General features: G+C 45.2%; 1 protein-coding gene across 1 annotated transcript in view; it reads left to right on the forward strand.

Annotated features, from left to right (window-relative positions):
• The window catches only part of LOC8050525 (calcium-activated chloride channel regulator 2-like), a 59647-nt gene that overhangs the window by 24482 nt on the left and 15390 nt on the right, over nucleotides 1–19775 (forward strand). Inside the window, exon 3 of the mRNA XM_040212454.1 lies at nucleotides 12561–12676. Coding sequence (XP_040068388.1) covers nucleotides 12561–12676 — 116 coding nt within the window. The remainder of the gene's footprint in view (nucleotides 1–12560; nucleotides 12677–19775) is intronic.

The raw sequence follows: 19775 nt of genomic DNA on the forward strand, positions 1-19775 counted from the left end.
AGTATTTCACGGATGGACTCAACCGCATCGGCATAACGGGGTATATACCTGAAGAGGGAAACCTAAAAATGGCGTTCCGACGTTTCACTAGGAGACCTAGATCCTTCACGTATAGGTCTCTAGTCTCTAGGAGACTTAGCTTCTAGGTAAAATAGTGAAACATCGGTACGCCGTTCTGATGTTTACCAGAAGCTCGCTTTTCACGTTCTTCTGCCATGTAGCTCCTCTTGGTGTTTTTTTTGGGGTATAATCCTGGCATAGTTGCACCATGCAGAGAAAGATCAGTGTGCCAATGTCTATTTGTGCCAGCGCAGTTTTCATAGCAGCTAAATTGCTCTAAAACGCGCGTACTTTCTGGTCACTGACTGTGTGCCAAGAAATGTCAGTTAGCATTGAAAACACACTTGTAGTTTAGCTTCAACCTAGCTTTTTCCACGCAGAGCAACATTTGCGACAAGTTCAAGCGATGCTGATAGAGGGTGCAACCAAACGCAGTGACATTGTCAATGTAGCATAGCAGTATTGTAGCCATCATCTTCTGAAATGCAGAAGCCGGCTTAGGCATGGTCAAACAGATGCACCTGCATCTGTAAAGGCGCTTCCGTCATAAGAGTTGTAAGGTAACGTCTTTCTAAGTTGAGAGCAGCCGGACGGTAAGTGGCTGCCAAATCAATTTTCGAAAATTACTTTGAACCGTGACGTTTGTGCAATAGTTCATCGGTGTGTGGCAGAGGAAGCTTGTCCACAACCACTGCTTTGTCTTGCGTTTGCAAGTCAACGCAGTGGCTAAACTTCTTTTTTTTTTTTCTTTTTTGGGGCGACAGAAATTGTGTAGACCTATTCAGAGCTGTCAATTTTCTCAATGACGTCTTCGTGTTTTAGACGCTGTAGCTCTTCCGCGACCTGATCCCTGGCCGAGAAGGGTAGTAGATGTAGCTGCGCGACAGGCTTAATGTCCTCGCGTACCCTGACTTTATGTACGAAGTGCTTTGTGAAGCCCAACTTGCGTTCAAAGAACTCAGAAAAATTCAAAATCGGCACTACAAATCAGGCGCTAGTCCCTCAGGCGTCCGCGTAGTTTGAAATCAGTGCAAGGACGTACCGTTGATTTGTAGGTGCACCGCAGCGACAGCATCTAGACCCAAGATATCTGTTCCTCCCGGAACAATGTAGGAGTATGTCAGCATGGTGGTCCCGGAAGAAAACAGGAGCGACGAAGCTACCCTGGACGGGAATCTTGCGCTGGAAGAAGTAGTAGAGCGACGTTGGTTAGCGGAGCCGAGGACTTGAGCTTCGAGTAGGGTAGCAACAGACATATAAAAACTGCCGACCCGGTACCTGTACTAGAACTGTTAAGCCGACGGACTTCACTTTTATTGAATCGCCACGAAAAATAGTGCAAATAATCAACTAGCGGTCCCACCAAAAAGTTGTCCTAAATATTTTAAATAGCACCAATTGTAAAACCTCTTGCATTAATAGCTGGTCTTACTTTCTACACCTACCTATATTAAAAAAATCATCAATTACTTGAACTCCACATTGGGACGATATTTAGTAAAAGTAACTTTTAAATGCGTAGTATTTATATGGCCAGCTCTTATTGTTTTTGCCCAGGAACCTGGAATTTGTCCTCAATAGACCCGGCACTGAACAATGTCTGGTCTCTAATTGCACTCACCGCGTGAAATCAGTGTCTTGGCCCAGAAAATTTCGTCAGTGTGAGCTCGACGGCAGCAAAGAAGACTAAGGAATTATAAAGGCTCTTGGTTACTTACTTTGGGAACCACTAAAGGGACACAGGAACGACAACGGCTGGCGCAGCAAGCTAAGAAAGGAGCGACCGGAACTCAGTCATTATTACGGAGCGGCCGACATGCAGTCAATCCACGAGTTGACGATAATCCGTTCGGTGCGGCGTGTAATGCGTGCGACATGTGGGTTTGGGGGGATGTGAACTAAAAGGAAATACCAAGTGTCAGGCACGGCGCCATTACCAACACGAGCAGCTTCAAACTTGTCATGTTTTTTATACAGACCCTTGTTCACCATTTGCAAGTGCCACTTCATCATGAAAGCAAAAGAGTAGTGGATGACAGTTAATTCCCAGTCACTAACTCCAACTGTCTGTCACGTGCCGACGCACTGCCCGGTCTACAGTACCTCAGCAATTTGTTCGGCCGCGCTGCAAGAACCACGAATTTGATTGAGCCTTCAGCATCGACAGCGCCATGTGGCATTCACTTTATAAAAGCGCACTCTGATACTCACCGCAGCATCGGGTACGCCAGCATTACCGACATGAGAAGCTTCAGACCTGTCGCCGTCTTTAAACAGATCCATCTTGGCCTTCTGGAAATGCCACTACATTATAGAAACCGCTACAGCAGCTCGACGACAGGAAGTGCACATTCACTATTCCCAACTGGCAGCCACATGCTGGCGCCACTACCTCAACAATCTGGGGAGCCGCACTGCGAGAAGCGCGGATTAAATCAAGCATATCGACGAAGTCATCTGGCATCCACCCTAAAGTAGTTTTACTCACGGGCCAGATTACACATGGCATAGCTGACCTTCTCTTTTCTTAACAAGATACCGAGGCACTAAAACGGGCTTTGACGAGCCTCCACAAAGGCCAGTGCTGGGGAGGACACAGAATATTCTAAAATGGAAATAACCTGGCCTGCTGTGGTAATGACGAAGTTGAGTAAACAAGAGGAAGCAAAACCTGAATGTCGGTTATGGCTGCTTCCATCCACAGTTGCTTCGAAGCGCCTACAAAAGCGGACACGCATCTTCACTCCGGCGTTGGGAACAGCGGCATTACCAGCATGAGCAGTTCAGACAGTTTGTCTTCTTTATGCAGATGAAAAGGAACTATGGTAAATCTATTCGGAGTGCCAATATTCGCCTGTTTGTGCTGCCGTGCGATCATGCTGTCCATTGCTTTGTGATGCATTTTCGTCTCTTGTGACTTTTGTTTGTGTTGGAAGGAGACGTTGAAACCAACCCCAAGCGTACTATGGATCTAATTCTAGATCACCTTAAACCAGTGTTGAGCTCAATATTCAACAAATGTATTTAAGAGGAGATAAGAGGAGAACCCATTCGAAAATGTATGAAGATTAGTATTTAAGGTATTTCACTACGAACTATTTCGAGTAAAGTACAAATACTTTGAAGAAGTAATTAATTTACATTCGAGGATACTTGGCAAGTATGTTGCAAAAAGGTAATGCAATATTAAAAAGTCAAAAGGGCCTCTCTAGTTGTGATGACTGCGCTGAAACTCAGATTCTGCTGTTATCTTTATGACTTTCCATAAACGACTTAGCTGCTGCGATCGAAGTTTATTTTGAAATAATTCAAGATAGGCAACATAATGGGTATCGAAAGATTTTAGGAACAAGGGAGACTGAACTAGCGTATTCAGGGCCACTGGCGTGCTTTAGTTTGCCGGTAGGCTCTGCTCATGACGCATTCCGCCATTAGTTCGTAATATACCTTGACGCGATTGGGCGGACTTGACACATAGTCTGTCATCTCATATCCCCCACAGGCGAACTAGAAGTTGATCAGGCAGCCAGACGGAATAATGATTACGCGAGTAAACGAGAAACATACACGCACATGAGAAACATCGGCTAGAGGACAGTAGCCTCTGTCACTGATCAACAACCAAGAGCGAGTAGGTTGCCTCCCCAGCCATGGCGAGGAGGATCGCCTGTTGCTTCAAACTGCGAAAAAAATATCTTAGGAAGGTCAAGAGGGAAACACAAGTAACTCAAGAGAGTGTCCACGAAACCACTTTTCATCCCTGGCTTCACCTGGTGAAAAACAGGGTTGGAGGATTCTGAGAATGAAACAACGTGCGCATTCGCAAGGAGATAAAAGAAACACTTTTGAACGAGCTTGGGATTCAAAGTTAAGCCACTGTAAGCACCCAATGGGCTTTGGGAAAGCCCTGTCTAAGTCACTGCAGCTCAATAAAACCAGCAGGATCTAGCGTCCTTAGCCGAGAGAGTGTTCGCTCTCACTTGAAAATGTGCCCGCGTATTTTCATACGAGAACCACCAGCGATTTCCGATAATGGTCCATTGTGACCGTAACAAGCGTCGGCGTCACAATCTTCCGCTGACGGAACCACTCTAGCTCCAGACAAAATGTGTAAATCCCGGTGACATCACCACCACTTTGCTAGCCCCAAGCGTGACGTGTCAGTCAAAGACAACTTGAAACAAAACAACAAAAACGGCGTACAGGGGGACACATAAAGGGCGTGCTTGGGGCTATCCATTCGGTCTTTTGTTGGCTTTGGGAGACGGCGTTTTGTTCATGCCGTGCTTCCTTTCCTGTGTTTGGTTTGCCTCCAAGTCTGCAATCAGTTGAGGTTTGCCCTGGAGTCTGACGATCCCTAGTACCGTAGATTGTTCCAGTGATGAATATTTTCGAAGGTTAAAAAATGTATTTGAGATACTGAGTACAATATGGTGATAAATGTAATTAGGATGAAGTGGCATATACTCTAGAGGAAATGTATTTGGAATATACCGAAAAAACTATCAACTGTATCTTAAATACAGTACCTTGAGTACAGAATTGAAGATAGGCACAAGTCTACCCAAAATGCATTTCGACCGTCCTCCAGAAAAAAAAAAAAACAGACAAGATTAAGACAAATAATAGGTCTTTGGCAATCGAACTAAAAATGGAATCCGTAACAGAACTTGACGGAAGATTCACTTCTTGCCAGCCGCCGTCCCCAGCGGCATCGCCGTCGCAGTCCCCGTCGGCGTAACCGCGCTTTGCATTATGGGATGTTTCCCATAATGGCGTCACACGTGACGTCACGTTCGACGTCACAAAGGTAAAATGTTCCCGCTAAATTTGGCGAGAAATTATTCCTTAAACATAACGGGGAAATTTTCCCGCTTAATTTAGCGGAAACATTTCTTGCCAGATTTAGCGGGAAAATTTTACCCTCGTGAGTCACACGTGACGCCACTCAACCAGGGAAAATTTGTACGCTAAATTCAAAGAAAAACAGTTAGCCGGAAATGTTTACTCTTGTGAAATCACGTGATTGATTGTAACGTTACATGAAATGTAGTGGTAAAACTTCACTAAATTTAGGAGAAAAAGTTCCCGGCTAAACTTAGCGGGGAAATCAACGCCATGTGACCTCAACACCAATTCAATATTCCCGCTAAATTTAGCGGGGAAAGTTTCGCTAAATTATCCGATAACTTTAGAAGAAAAATGATGGTAAATTTCCCACTAAATTTACCTGGAATATTTCCCCGCTATATTTATCGGGAAATGTTTGCTAAGTTTAGCGGGAAATTCAGCGAAAATTTTTCGCTAAATAGGAGGGGGGAAGGAGAGGAGGAGGCGAGGGTACAGAGGGGGAGGAGAGGCATAAACTCCCCTCCGTACCCTCCTCTCCTCCTCCTCAAGAGCTGCGCTCTAATTCGGCATTATAGAGAACTGTAAACGTCTTTCATTTCTTTAAGCTTTACAGATTTGTTTAAAACGAGCCGTGAAGGCTTCACTGACGCGGTTTGTGCAGGGCAGTTTTACGGTCAGGGGGCATAGTATACACCTTTCCAAAAAACGCTCCTAGGCTGCCGCCATGTAGCTGATGCTGATGTGGCTGTTGCGACTCTCGCGCCCTCTACCAGCTAGAAATTTTCTGCCACTCTCTTGGACTGTGAAAACACGCTCAGCGCGGTTTTCTACCTTAGTTTTTTGCGGTTTTGCATTCGACGTTTTATCGCCCCGCTTGAAAGTTTTCACTCAGTCTTTTATGCGTGCTGCGTACCCTTTCTCTGTTATATTCCATTGTGAGAAATAAGGCTGGTAAGTGCCTGCCATCCAAGCTTTTCTGCTCGACATTCACAGAAAACGAAGGAGGCGAAGGACGTCGAACGGCCCTCAACGCGATTTTGCAAAAATTTTTGTCCCCCCCCCCCCCCCCCCCCGCCCCCTCCCAGAGATAATCCGCGTAGAATCCTCACTCCTCTCCAAAAGTAGTTGTCTGGGTTGGGGTTGGGAAACGGGTCAGTCGCGTTCGTTCCTTTGCCTTGGTCCTGTTGTTAAAAAAAGGTCGTTCTCAAATAAATTATTTTCAGATAACGCTGCATCGTGTGGTACGTACAATATATTGTTCGAATGTTATCACTTGCTAAATTGCATGCATGTCCGTGTCCTGTCCATCGGTAAACACGTTATCTGTGAGCGGGAAGAACGCATGCCTCTCGGCTATCTTCTGTTGTAAATTATTTTCGACAGCTAGCGCTTTGTCGTTTGACATGCGGCGAATTTCGCGGCGCCGTCAAAACTTATTGTAAAAAAAGAGACTAGAACTGTACATTCCAGTCGCATTCATTTTGTCGCGCGCGTACCCAACAAAAATAGTTTATAGGTTTTTTTATTGTTTTTTTTTTAAAATGTGGTACAATGCTTTCTCAATGACCTGGGGAAAATACATGCACCATGAAACACAAAATACAACGGGAAAAGTCGAGAATTCAGCCGCCAACAGCGTTTGAAACTGCGGCTACGCAGGCTGCGCCTATCGAAATCGCAGTCCACTCGGTTAGGGTTAACAGGAACGCCGGTGAGAGTCTAGCCTCAAACCGATTAAATGGGCTCAAGAACGGTTTTTTGCCCCTGGGGTCGAGTGTTTCTTGGAAAGGTGTATAGGGGGCTAATCGTAACTAGTCGGCTAATTAAGTACAATTTGTTCAAAAGTTTTTTTTTAATTTGTGACAATAGACAAATGGTTCCAATTAGAAACTTGATAAGGATAATCGAAAACCACTAAATCAACTCTTTTTAAGAATATATAAAACAGCTGCTGCATTTTACGGCGTCCTGAAAAAACGCTCCACTTGGACGCGTTTCTAGGTTTTGGCTTTTTATCTGAGCGCATCTCTGCGCCCGAGGTCCTGCTCCCCAGTGGCTGAGACGCGCAACACACGTGCGCCCTACTTCCCTCTATCCAACGAAGGAGGCGAGGAGGTGGCTTCGAGCCGCGACCACGAGGGAGCAGGACCACGGGCGCAAAGACGCGCTGCGATAAGAAACCGAACCTTAGAAACGCGTCCAAATTTAGCGTTTTTTTTTTAGAACGCCGTAAAATGCTACTATATGTTATATCTTCCTGAAAAGTGTTAATTTAATGGTTTTCAATGATGTTTAGCAAGTTTCTAATTGAAACCATTTCTCTATTTTCTCTAACTACAAAGTTAATTAACAAAGTATACTTAATTAGCCGAATAATTGTTACGATTACACCCCTACACTATGTCCTCCTGGCCGGGTAACACATCTGGACAAACCGCGTAAGTGTAGCTTGCATGGCTTTTTTAAACGAATCTCTAAAGTTTAAAAAGAAACACCCTTTATACGTGGTGGCGTCGGGACCCTAAAAGCAGTTACAGCTGAGGTAGATTATACTAAGAAGTGCAGCAGAAGATCAAACTTGATTGACTATGGGACACCGGAAGAGGAAAACTAAAGCACACGAATAACTTGAAAATATAACCAAAGAAACACGCCAAGTTCGTTCTACTGGATTTGAAATGATATGTAGGCGTAGTAGAAAAAATGCAGACAATACAAGACCAGTCGGTTCGAAGTTAACTGACTTCAGAGACAAGGCGAATATAAAGTAAAATTGCAACAAGTTTAAAGGAATGAACCTTGCAATAAGTGAAGACCTTTCCCACCTGGTTGATGAAGTTAGAAAAAAAGTGTAATGGCTCCAGAAAAAATATATATAAATAGGCAAAGAAAAAGTGTAAGTGGTGACTGACAAAGTAAATATTAATGATGAAATTTTAGTCTGGAATAAGGTCCGGAATGACAAGCTTTCTATCTAAAATAAAAACAAAAAACTATCGAATCGTCACCAGGAAAAATCGCAACCAAACCTCTGCACAGATGTAACACTGATCCATCTAAATGCGAGAATTTTGCTGAATAAATCTGTTCAATTTAAATGTGCGCTTCTTGGTCATGGGCCTGATATCGTCACTGTCGGAGAAATCTGGCTGTCACTGCTTGTTTCGATCATGAAGTTGTATTGTCCAACTACGTTATCATAAGAAAAAAACATAAAGCCAGGCGAGGAAGGCGTAGCCATAATCATAAAAAATGCCATGTTCACTCGCTTGCCGGACGTACATTTCTAACGTAGAAGTAATTTTTTGCACGGTAATTTTCGATGCACATGCAATTTTCTTAGGTGCTTTTGATGGGAAACCTATATGCTGACCAGAACTGATGCTTTCTCTGCACGACTTCATGATACGTCATTTTAAACGCTGCAGACTTAATTTAATTGGAGATTTTAACCTAGCTGATATAAACTGGCTAAGTCTGCAGTATTACTCAGAGTGCTCGAAAGATCTTTTTGACGTTATACTTAGCCTTAACCTCACCCATATTGTTAATCTTTCCATACCACGCATCATCTTGATTTGGTGTTGCTTAGTAATTATCTTCCAGAACTTGAAGCTAAGTTAATGCTATTGAGGGAATTATTGGTAAAAAAAAATAACTATGTTCAACCCCTGTGCGAGATACCCTTCGCTACCTTTCTTCACAATCTACATTACTGAACTTCATTAAAGCATACAATGCAAGAAAATTATCTCATCTTTCCCAAAATTTTTTTTTCTTTGCCGATTATGCCTTAAATGACTATTCCTGTAAAGACGATCTGTGCAACAATTTTAAACAAATTGTTGGCTCTGTGTTTCTATATTTAATCCTACAAGACAACAGATTGGAAAAAAAATACAATACGTGGATTAATCGTAAAGCCATTAATGAAAACCGTAAGATAAGAAGAAAGCGCGAATCACTGAAAACCATTGGCACCCCACGGTGTAGACTTACCGCTCACCAGACATGGGTAAATTACTTTCAAAATGTAATTTAATTACAATTACAATTACTTAGCTCCCAAAGTAGTTTAACTACAATTACAATTACTACTACGCAAAAGTAGTTCATTGCAATTACAAATTACTTTTTAAAAGTAATGCAATTACTTTACAATTACTTATTTCTGCGAGTTACCCACCTTGGGCTATATAACTGTAAAGAAGTTATATGGCCGCTGTATAAATGTCACGCATTGTACTTTCTTTTTATGCAATTTTTTAAATGGATTATAGAACTTAATAGTTTGGAGTGATGAACTCCTGCGTTCTTATATTCTCAAAAATAAAAATAAATGGCGACAAAATTCACAGGTGCGAAGTGAATCTCCTTAGAGCTTATGCAAATGGTATCCAAGTCAAACCAACAAAAAAATTAACTTAAAAATAATACAAGGAAAAAAATATGCGACAGTACTGGTATCATAAAACTCACGTAAAATGGCTAATAAGAGAAACTTGTAAACGACGTCAAACATTTAAAGAATACGAGAACTTACGAAAGCATTTCAGCCACGATGATTCGCTGCCTCTCCCTATCTGTGGACTTTTAACATGCCGGATGTGGGTAACCGTAGCACGCAAACTGTGGTTACTTCCACAAAACTAGTGTCACAATAGCAGCAACTCTATTGCCAGGGATTCTGGGTTCATTCAGTGCACGGGAACACCCGAAAAGCTCCTGAGATAGATAATAAATTTAGGATCGTCATGTAGCTAATCATTAGGATAGCAATGATTGTATCGATGTTATGCGTCTCATAAAGAAAACTGATTTGAATTTAGCATGGCAAGAACAACCTCGAAAAATTCGGGATACGCTGTAAACAACTTTATTTTCGCGAATCGCCTACAATTCGCGAAAAATAAGTCCCGCGAGCAATTCCGGTAAAATGTAAACACATTGGAATCTATATTGCGTCGCAAAAATTAGAATCCGCGATTTATTCCAAAACTGCGGCCTCTTGGACACCTCGATTTCATGATTTACTTGAGCGTGTTTCAGCTGAAAGATATAGACGAGCCAGTATTATTTTTTTTTATAACTGTAAGTATTATTGAAAGTGACAAAAAAGTTGCCTACCTGCAAATGTTTCCGCAAACTGGAGGTCGCCTTTCGGTTTGTTGAATTTGTTTTCAGAGACGGTGCAGAGAATTTGCACCTCACGATTACATTTTTTTACGTTGCTGCTAACCTGTTTAAAGAATTTTTCGTAACAAGGCCCCGGCAGCCTTTCCTTTTCCATAATAGATAAGACTGTTGCAGGTTCTCAATGCAAAGCAGAACTGCGTGCCTCGGGACGGTTTCACAGGCCAGGACGAGAGGACAACGCGTGGGGGGTCACGATAGAGGTGTAAAAGCAAAGTACAAGCCAAGCCCTCTATATAAAAAAAAAAAAGCCTTCAACTAACAACAAATGTAAAAACAAGATCCCTACAGTCTAAAGCCGCGGTTTGTAGATTTTGGAATCTCATCCAATCAGGCTGACAAACGGTTGAAAGGGTTTGGTAGAGCGAGCACTAAATGATTAAGATTTATACAAAAAGGTAGACGAGGATTGGGAGAAGGAAGAGCAGTGTAGCAACAACAGTTGGAAGTAAGGCAGGGTGAGTCGTGTTAATGAGACCTGCTGTTTCTTTGCTTCTTCGCCTCGATGAAAGGGTAGCACGACTTACTGTTAGTGGTACCAACATACGAGATAGAGGAGAAGGACGTGAAAAACTCATAAAGAAAAGAGAATAATTTCATGAACAAAAAAATCCCCAAACTTGACTGAAATATGTAAGCGTATGTGCTAGCGGCGAAGGCACGCAAGGAGAGCCTCGAATCTCCCCGCCTCGACCGGATGATGTGATCGGAGCCAACCAGCTCGACTTCGACCCCCGATGCCCCCGTGTGGGAATGAGAAAAAAGAAAGACGTACCCCTAGAAACAGGAGCAACAGGAAGCGAACGAGACGAAGAGTCAGATTCAACTACGACAGGAACGAAAACGGACGCGAACGTAACCCTCATTTATTAAATTATTTCTCAAATTCTTCATTAAATTGTTTTACAGTCTACAAAATCCTTCATTCCGTTCTATCCCAGCCTCTCTTTCCCATCCTTCTTTTCCCTCTTTTTGAGCAGGTTGGGAGACACTGTCTCCCCTGTCGCTTTGGCTGTGCTGTCGTTTCCGTGGCCAGGGGCGAAAAGCGCCGCCGCCGCAAAATCTTACAAAAGTAATTGTAATTGTGCCTGAAATTTAGCAATTACTGACGATAGAAAGTAATTAAATTACAATTACAATTCCTTTTAGCCAAAAGTAATTATTACAATTACAAATTACCAGAAAAAGTAATTAAATTACAGTAATTTAATTACTGTAATTGAATTACTACCCAAGTATGCCGCTCACTCACACTGGAAGCGGATCCGCGTTCGCAAAGCGGTTGCGAACGCGGTTGTATAGAGATTCAGTACAATTGCACGCGCACTCGATGACATCAAGTGCGCGTGCAATTGTACTGGATCTTTACACAACCGAGCTCGCAACCGCTTTGCGAACGCAGATCCACTTCTAGTGTGAATGAGCGGTTAAAGTGGCCCTGCAATCATATTTAAGCGTCTACCTTTTTTGCGGTTTCCACGTCTCTTGGAGTTCGGGCAAGCCAGCGGGCAAGGAGAGAGTAACTAAATATCAGTGCATCATATTTTAACCGGACGGCGCGGAAACCACCTCCACCGACGGGGGCGACTCGCGGTACCGAAAGCACGCGATATGTGACGTCTTTGGTCCTGGCCTTACTACTGGTCAAAGCCGCTAAAAGCTTCTTTTTAGTCGAAATACAAAATAGAAGTGGCGCGAACCGTTTCAATTATTTATAAAAGTAGTTTTCGTTCAGTACTTTAGATCAGAAAAGAAACAAATGCAGTTTATAAACAGCGGAAAGAAGAAATGACCCGCCGACATACCCGCCACCAAGCGGTGGAAAAAGCGGCGCATACTAGAAAGGAGTAATGGCATCAGGTGCCGACACAGAAAAATCCCGGATGTACGCGGTGACGCTGCGGTCGAAGGAGATTAAATGTAGTAGGAGGGGGCCCGTTGGCAATATTGGTGAAGCCTATTCATAAAAAGTTTAAACGATGTTGTGGCCAACGTGACCGTAGAACTCTCTGGCACTTGGTGCGCGTGACATGTCACGTGTGAGATGGATGCTTGATTGTAGAAGGATTCCTTGCAGGCTTGCACGCTCCGTCCGGTAGGTTTTATCAGATCGAAGGCTAGACGAAGGCTAGCTACGGTCACGTGATGTGGTCACGTTGACCTGTAAGTGAGGAGAGCAAGGAGGAAAATGAGACAGCGGTGAGGCGTCAAGGGAGCATGGCTTGTGGAGGCTACGCGGCAGACGTCATGCCCTGTCCTAACCTTCTATCCTCCTTGCTGCGGTCGTATCGACTGCAGGATCCGACCGGCTCCGAGCGTTCCGAAGGCCTTCGGCGAGCAGCTTTGTCTTTCGGCTTGACGAGAATGAATGAATGAATAAATAAATAAATAAATAAATATAAAAATTTCCCCTCTGCTTCTTATTTTTCATTCTTCTTTTTTCTCTTCGTTATTAGGTATCCCAGTTCTGCGACAACGACACTCACAATTCTGAAGCTCTCAACATGCAAAACGAGCGCCACTTTAGACTCTCCACCTGGGATGTGATTATGCAACATGACGACTTTGTGCGGTGAGATCCGTTCAAGAAAGTCCGTAAAGTACGCAGACAAACCACAACGTGTAAGCACTAACCCTTGCTCATTAAGTGACACCCAGAGTCGGGATCTAGATTCTTAACAAACAATGTTTACCCTTGAAGAAAAAAAAAAACTTTTTCGCGCATGCCTAGGGCTCGCAGGTGCTGTGAGCGAACACGCTTGTCTGAAAATCGATTCACCTACTTTCAGCAGAGAAGTGTATTTGTCCACTGCGCGTGCGTAGATATACGTTTTCAAGGACCTAAGCTACTGCGCACGCTACATTCCACGGCCCTCGCCGCCATTTTGACGAGACGTCAGATATTTGAGCGGTAAGCGTTACTCTCTGTGGCACATGGCCGTCGATGATACAACTTTTACTGAAAAAAAAAAGAACCATGTGGCACTTGAAGGAGCCGCAAAAGAGACTTTGACAAATTATATAGCAATTTAAAACGTGAGATTACGTTTATCTCTCGGGGGGAAGCTTGTGAAAGAATGGTAATTGGCATATTCTACTTTTCGAATACTTGCCTGGAAATTCTGTTCATCGCCAAGAGGTTGCGTTACGCCGGGGTCACACTGTTCATGCATCATACAAAGACAGTCCGCAGACATTAGTCACCGCGATATCCGTGGTTCGAATGCCGCGTGCCAAGTTTCTCCTTGAAGTCGCCATGCGGCGTTCGAAGCCCGGATCTCCTGGTGACTTGCGTTCAGAGCTGCTTTAGAGACTGTTCTTTGTATGACGCATATAAGCAGAGTGACCCCGGTGTTAGATGCCCCCACCTTACGCTTGGTTAGCGTTCAGAAAAACTGTTCATCACGAGCTTCAGACACAAGAGGCCACAGCAACTGTCGATTACTCTCATATCGTTTTCTAATTATATCGATACTTATAAAACCCAATACCATATCATGTTGAAAGTAGTTATCTCCGCAACGCTTTATACTCTGTTGACATTCATATTAGGGCGCCACCCAAGTAATAACAAACTATTCTTTACCTCGGAATTAAAAACACCGCGAAAAGACGAGGACCAGACAAAGAAGTGACACGGAGTGTCTGGTCCTCACCTTTTCGCGCTCTTTTTACTTCCAAAGAATGTACCAACTCGCCCAAGCCTCAACTTTATTCTTTACCAAATTGAAGGATCCCCTGATCCAACGAGCACTCATATTTGAATCCAGTCGTCGAATTCATGTAAGATGACTGAGAAAGAAAGAATAAAGCGACAACACTATCCAAATGCTCGACGAATCTCGCCTAATTAGGCTGTTCGACTACAATCATTGTGACCGAACCATTCCTTTCCAAGAACTCGGGGACTCAGTTCGGGTATAGGCTCGCGTAGGCACACCTAAACAACCAGTTCAAGAATCTTAATGAGTATGATCCTCTTTCGCTGCCCAGAGCCAGGGTGGTTCACGAAGGACGTTCGCATGAAAGTCTCAGAATAAGATTTCTTTTGATGCCCACTGGTGCCGCATGTCTTATTACAGAGTGCCCGAACTACCAGTCACCCGGCCCATCAGCACAAGATTCCGGGAAGTCCAGCAGGCAGAAAAAAAAGGGAAGCGCTTCGTGTTTGTTTTAGACGCGTCGGTTAGCATGGACGTAAGTTACCGCACTAGGTTACCCATTATAACCATAATGACCGGGCAAAGAGTAAACCCAACCCAGCCCCAACCGGAATGAGGGTGCGAAGCACGTGACGGCTCTCCGCACTGCGATGATAGGTTGTCACTTACCTCGCTCGGATACTGTTATTAGCCCGCTGTCGCCTTCGCCCGCCATTTCTTAGTTACACTGAAAAGGAAAAATAGTCAATTCTAACTATACTCACTGGCAGATTGAGAATGACAGAGCGTTTCTTTCGGTTGCCCCCTGCCGGTCTCACCTTGTCAGTGACCATTTGCGAATACGGAGAAACGGACGACACCTAGCGAGAAGCTCTCCGGCGGCCCTTCTAAAAGCCCGTTGACCCGGCAGAAGAAGCGTTGAGCTTCGGAGCCAGCATCAGCTTCTAAAAGTTTGAGCGTGTGCACACGGCATGGAGCTCGTATTTTTGTTAACACCGCCAAGGCAGAGGCGTTCGAGCGCGTTGAGATGGGAGTCAATTGCCGCTTAGCTCGTGTGCTTGCTCTGGCAGTGCTTTTTTAGACCCAGTTATTGCTAAGCTTATTCTTGTAGCTAGCCCGTGTATTTATATTGCAGTGAATTTACTAGAACGTCTTGCCATCTAGAATTAAGATGTTTATTCACTAAAGACCAACAAACGACGTGCCACCAAAAACAAGCTTCTGCAGAGATCGCTTGAGTGCCCCTTGACCGTTACACGATCTTGAAGAACAGGACAATCGGTGCCTGGGATTGAACCTTGGTCACCGGCATGGAAGCCGAGTGCGCTGCTGGCTAAGCTACACGGGCCCAGCTCGCGGGAAATGCAGGGGCAAAGGCAGGTGGTGTGAGAGAGCGTGCGGGATGGAGAGGGGTGGAAAAAGAATGTGGAAGCCTTTTACAATTCCCTGTAACGCCGAATTATGGCGCAGTTCTTGAGGAGGGGTAGGGAAGGGTACTTGGGGGGGGGGGGGGGGGGGGTCACGTGCTTCCCTACGAGGTCACGTCGGGCCTCAGGGGGGTCACGTGACCTGGGGGTGTCACGTGACCTCGGGGGGTTGTCACGTGACTACGTGACCCCCAGAGAAATTTTTCCGCTAGATTAAGTGGAGAAATTTTTCCGCTAGATTAAGTGGAGAAATTTTTCCGCTAAATTTAGCGGAGAACTTTTTCCGCTAGATCTAGCGGGGAAATTTTTTCGTTAGATTTAGCGGGCAAATTTTTCTGCTAGATTTAGCGGGAAACTTTTTCCGCTAAATTTAGCGGAGAAATTTACCCATAATGCACTGCGCGGTTACGCCGACGCCGACGCCGCTCAAGCCGGAAACGGGCGCCTAAGAGCTGCGCTCTAAAACGAGGAGCGCAAACAGGTGATGTAGGAAGAGCGCGCGGAACGAGGAGTGGGAAGGCAGGAAAACACGCTTCCCCTTCCTTTGTGACATAGAAAATTTAACGAAAAGGCTTTCCATCCGGGTGGTGCTGGAGGGAAACACGCAAAACGTCACAAGCAAATAATGGTGTGACGTAATCTATTTTTATAGAAGACCCTGCCCCAGGAACCACCTGAACTAAAAACACCAACAACCTTAGGCGCTGAAAAACTAAGGGTCATCCCATAAACACCATTCGACCTAAGAACACTACCAACCCCATAAACCTATTGCCTCTAAACGCGCTTGGCAGAATGGCCAAATACGTAGCGGATTTATTTCTACATTTTCTCTCGTTTTAAAACCGGAGGCACCGCATGCGTTTTTCTTATCCCTTTCGGCTAGCAGAGCAGCACTCTGATTTTAACTAATGGCGTCCCCGAAAAAGCGATGCGAGGACTTTTGAGAAGGAACGAATATAATCTGTGCAGACTGTCGGATTATTACTATCCGGGCATGCGTACCTAAGCAAGCCCGATGATGAAGATAACGACTATGATTTGCGGCTAAAGCTCCAAACGTATAGCGCCGCCGCGCAGCGGAAAGAGACACTTGCGATTTGTTTTCTATGTCATGCATTTCCTTTCGGCGGATGGAACGGCTGGAGGAGAGCTTTGCGCGCTAAGGATTTAGGAGGTCGTGAACAGGCTCTGTCGCGATTTCTGCTCATCTCGCGTTGCTTTCATTGTTTTGTGTTGTCGGCGGTTGGCGCGATAGCTACCAGTGGGAAGGAAGGGAAGCTACATTGGGGAGGGTTGTGTCTACAATAACGGAAACCCCAGTAACGAGATGGCCAGAGGAAAAACCGCGACTTGTAATGGCCGAATGAGTGAGGTGAGCCTTTCATTGCTCTAATTGTGTAATGCGAGAAGCTGTCCCGTTGGCTGCCCTTTTTTGTATATCAGCGCGTTGCCTATAGGTCTGTATAGAGGGACTGTAGGTAGTCATTCCTAACTTTCCCGATGAAAGGTAAAGCTGGAGACGCATGTGAGCAAACCATAGTAGCCGCCGCCGGCGTCGGTGCCGGGGGGTGGAATGACGATGTCATGCCGCTCGGACAATTTTCCTGTTTACGCCTGCGGATTCGCGGGCGGAGCCTCACAGGAGGAAAGTAGATTTGGGAGGCGCGTGGCGAAATCGACTCGGTACGCTAAACGATATGCGATTAGTAGAATTCCAATTTATCCCGGCGGAAAATTCATTTCATGGTCCATTAAAGTGCTTGTACGATGGAGTTTCGTGCACACTTCTCAGTGCAGGCTGTAAGAAAGGTTGAAATAAAAAATGATCGCATCTCCACGTGGTGAATGATGTTGATTGGGGCGAAGCTCTGGTGGTGCTGATGATACTGATTTTATTGTTCATAGGTAGTGCTGATGGTGCTGATTTTTTTTTTATTGCTGAAGGGTAGTGCTGAGTTCCAGGTTGCGTTTCCGACTTCATTAGCCAATGCATGCAGAGTTTAACGCGATTTTATAGGCATTTGACCGCGGCGCCCTCTACTGTATAGACGTTGAGCGGCTATATGCAACGTTTAATCCATGACATCCCCAGCTCTTGAGTTACTACCACATCTCAGAGCCCCCTACTCGTCCCGCAGTCGTGGCCGAGTGGTTGAGGCGATGGACTAGAAATCCATTGGGGTCTCCCCGCACAGGTTCCAATCCCGTCGACTGCGCAAACATTTTTTTCTTTTTTTTTAAGAATACAGATGGGATGGCAATCGATGTGAGCACGGACGCCGGACAAGGCTAGACCCTAAGAAGCTTCGCCCCTAAAATAATTCGCTCCTTTGCCCAACTAGGAATCACAAGCATTTATTATACCTGCTTCATTTTACACTGTTAGCAAAAATAACACGCCCAGACGTGTAAACCGTTGTCCCATAGCGGACACGTCGAAACGTGTTCGTTTTACACGGAGCCATCTGTGTTTTTCGTCTACACATGAGGTGCTGTGTAAAGTTAACACGCTACACCGTGTTTGCCTTCCGAGAAGCACGGTTCAACGTGTTCCTTATGAAACATGGCGGCCAGCAGCCGAGAACAGGCGAGGGACGAGCCCAGCCAGCCGCGCCTTTCAGCCGAACTGAAAGCATACAGGACGCGTTCGTTCTCGTTCGATGTCTTTTATGCACAGTAAACAGTCTCCGAGCGGCGGACGTAGCTACGTGCAAAGGTACGTACGTGCATCGTCGGCGGTCGGTGGCGTCGGCAGCTACGACAAAACCGCTAGAAAAAAACAAAAACAAAAAAAAAAACAAAAACAAAAAAAAAGAATATTGAACTTACATGGATAAATTGCTCAAGCAAACTCTTGTAATCGGACGGTAACTTGCGCCACCTAGTGCGATTTCTAGCAACCAATGAAAAAAAAACAGGAGTCGGTTAATACGCTGGGAACTATCACGAGTAGACTGCTACTCTACATACATCACAGACAACACGAGCACCACGTAGGACACAGCAGCGACACATACACAAACACAACACCGACACTACACCCGACACTTCCTACTAACAACGGACTCTCCCCGCGGCGTATATATGCTTGACATGTACGGGTGAGCTCTTTGGTCGCTGACCGTTACCGATTTATAGAAGAAGACACAAAACACAGCGCAATGGACAGCCGTATGTAAGAACTGTTTGCATTTAAAAGTATGGAGGCAAAATCTGTAAAATTAGTCCTTTGCGAAAAACAACGATGTACTAACAATAAATCTTAAACCGGCCATGAAAAAGTTCAAATTTTTGTTATTTTCATGCTCGACCAGTGTTATGAGCAGTCCGACTCGCTTGAATCAGATAGAAAAACAAATGATTGGGATTTTATCAGTACGTATTCAATAATCAATCGAAATTATACTTGCGCAAGGCATTTTTTATATATATTATTGTGAAGGACATCCGCCCAACACTTCACTTCCGCTAGTTGTAGTACGCGTACGGGAGCAGACGCCTTCACTTTTGAGGCGTTTTGATGCAGATTGTTGTTGTATGTCGTGTTGGTGTCGAGCGAAGCGGTGAGGCTTGGGAGTTTGTGACCGGTGTTATTCGTGATCATTAATGTGGCGCTGATGCATTTTTTTTTTTTAATATTTCTATATAGCCACATTGAAAATTCACGAGCCCGTGGCACTGCATTATGCTAAAATCGCGAGCTCCTTCTCTGTTGACGTCGTTTTTCTGGTAGCACTCGTGGATACTGCAAGCGTTTAAACAGTGCACAGTCTCGCCTACATCCGCGGTGACGTACTCGACCTGTTGAAACATATTGCCGCGCCCAGGGCTGAGAAAGCAACGCTCGGTCACGGACCTCCAGAAAGTTCTCGTTTATTCATGTACCGCATGTAACTTCTATCATTTATTCCTGCTTTTCTTTTCTAGAAAGTGCGTGTTCATTCTCGCCCGATCACGCGACGCTCCAGCTGCTTTCGCCGAATCTTCGAGATAGCGACGCACTCTAGATAAGAGGCCGCCCGCGACCTTGTCGAGTCAGTCTCGCCCCAGCGCTCGATTCTGCTGACACGCCGACTTCGACGCCCGCGACGCTCTGCTTTCTTCTGTTTCCTTCTTTATTTTTGGCACAAGTTCGCCACATTAAACGTTTATTTATTTCTGTTTATTTCTTGTTTATTGGTCACGACTCACCACCCGTAACATTCTGGTGGAGGTGCGGGGTACCGCATGTCCGTGCAGCGCAGCCCTCCGAGTTCCCGCAGTACAAGTCCAAACCCCAGCTTCGGAGGACCCGACGAAGACCAGATCGAGACCCGGTCAAGTCGCCGCATCCGAGGTCTACCCCCGGAACACGGACTTCTGCCACCCACGACCAAGCCGAAGACGACGATGGCCAACCAGGCGCAGACCCCGGCCGCTTCTGCCGTTGTGTACCTGCCGATCGCACCCAGGACTCCAACGCCTTTCCACGGAGACGTCCACGAGGACGTTGAAGACTGGCTACAACACTACGAACGTGTAGCCCGCCACAACGGATGGACGACTGAACAATACCTTCACAATCTCTACTTCGCGCTTG

Source organism: Ixodes scapularis, unplaced genomic scaffold (assembly GCF_016920785.2).
Source record: "Ixodes scapularis isolate PalLabHiFi unplaced genomic scaffold, ASM1692078v2 PGA_scaffold8__174_contigs__length_109621045, whole genome shotgun sequence".
In the NCBI taxonomy this organism is placed as follows: Eukaryota; Metazoa; Arthropoda; class Arachnida; order Ixodida; family Ixodidae; genus Ixodes; species Ixodes scapularis.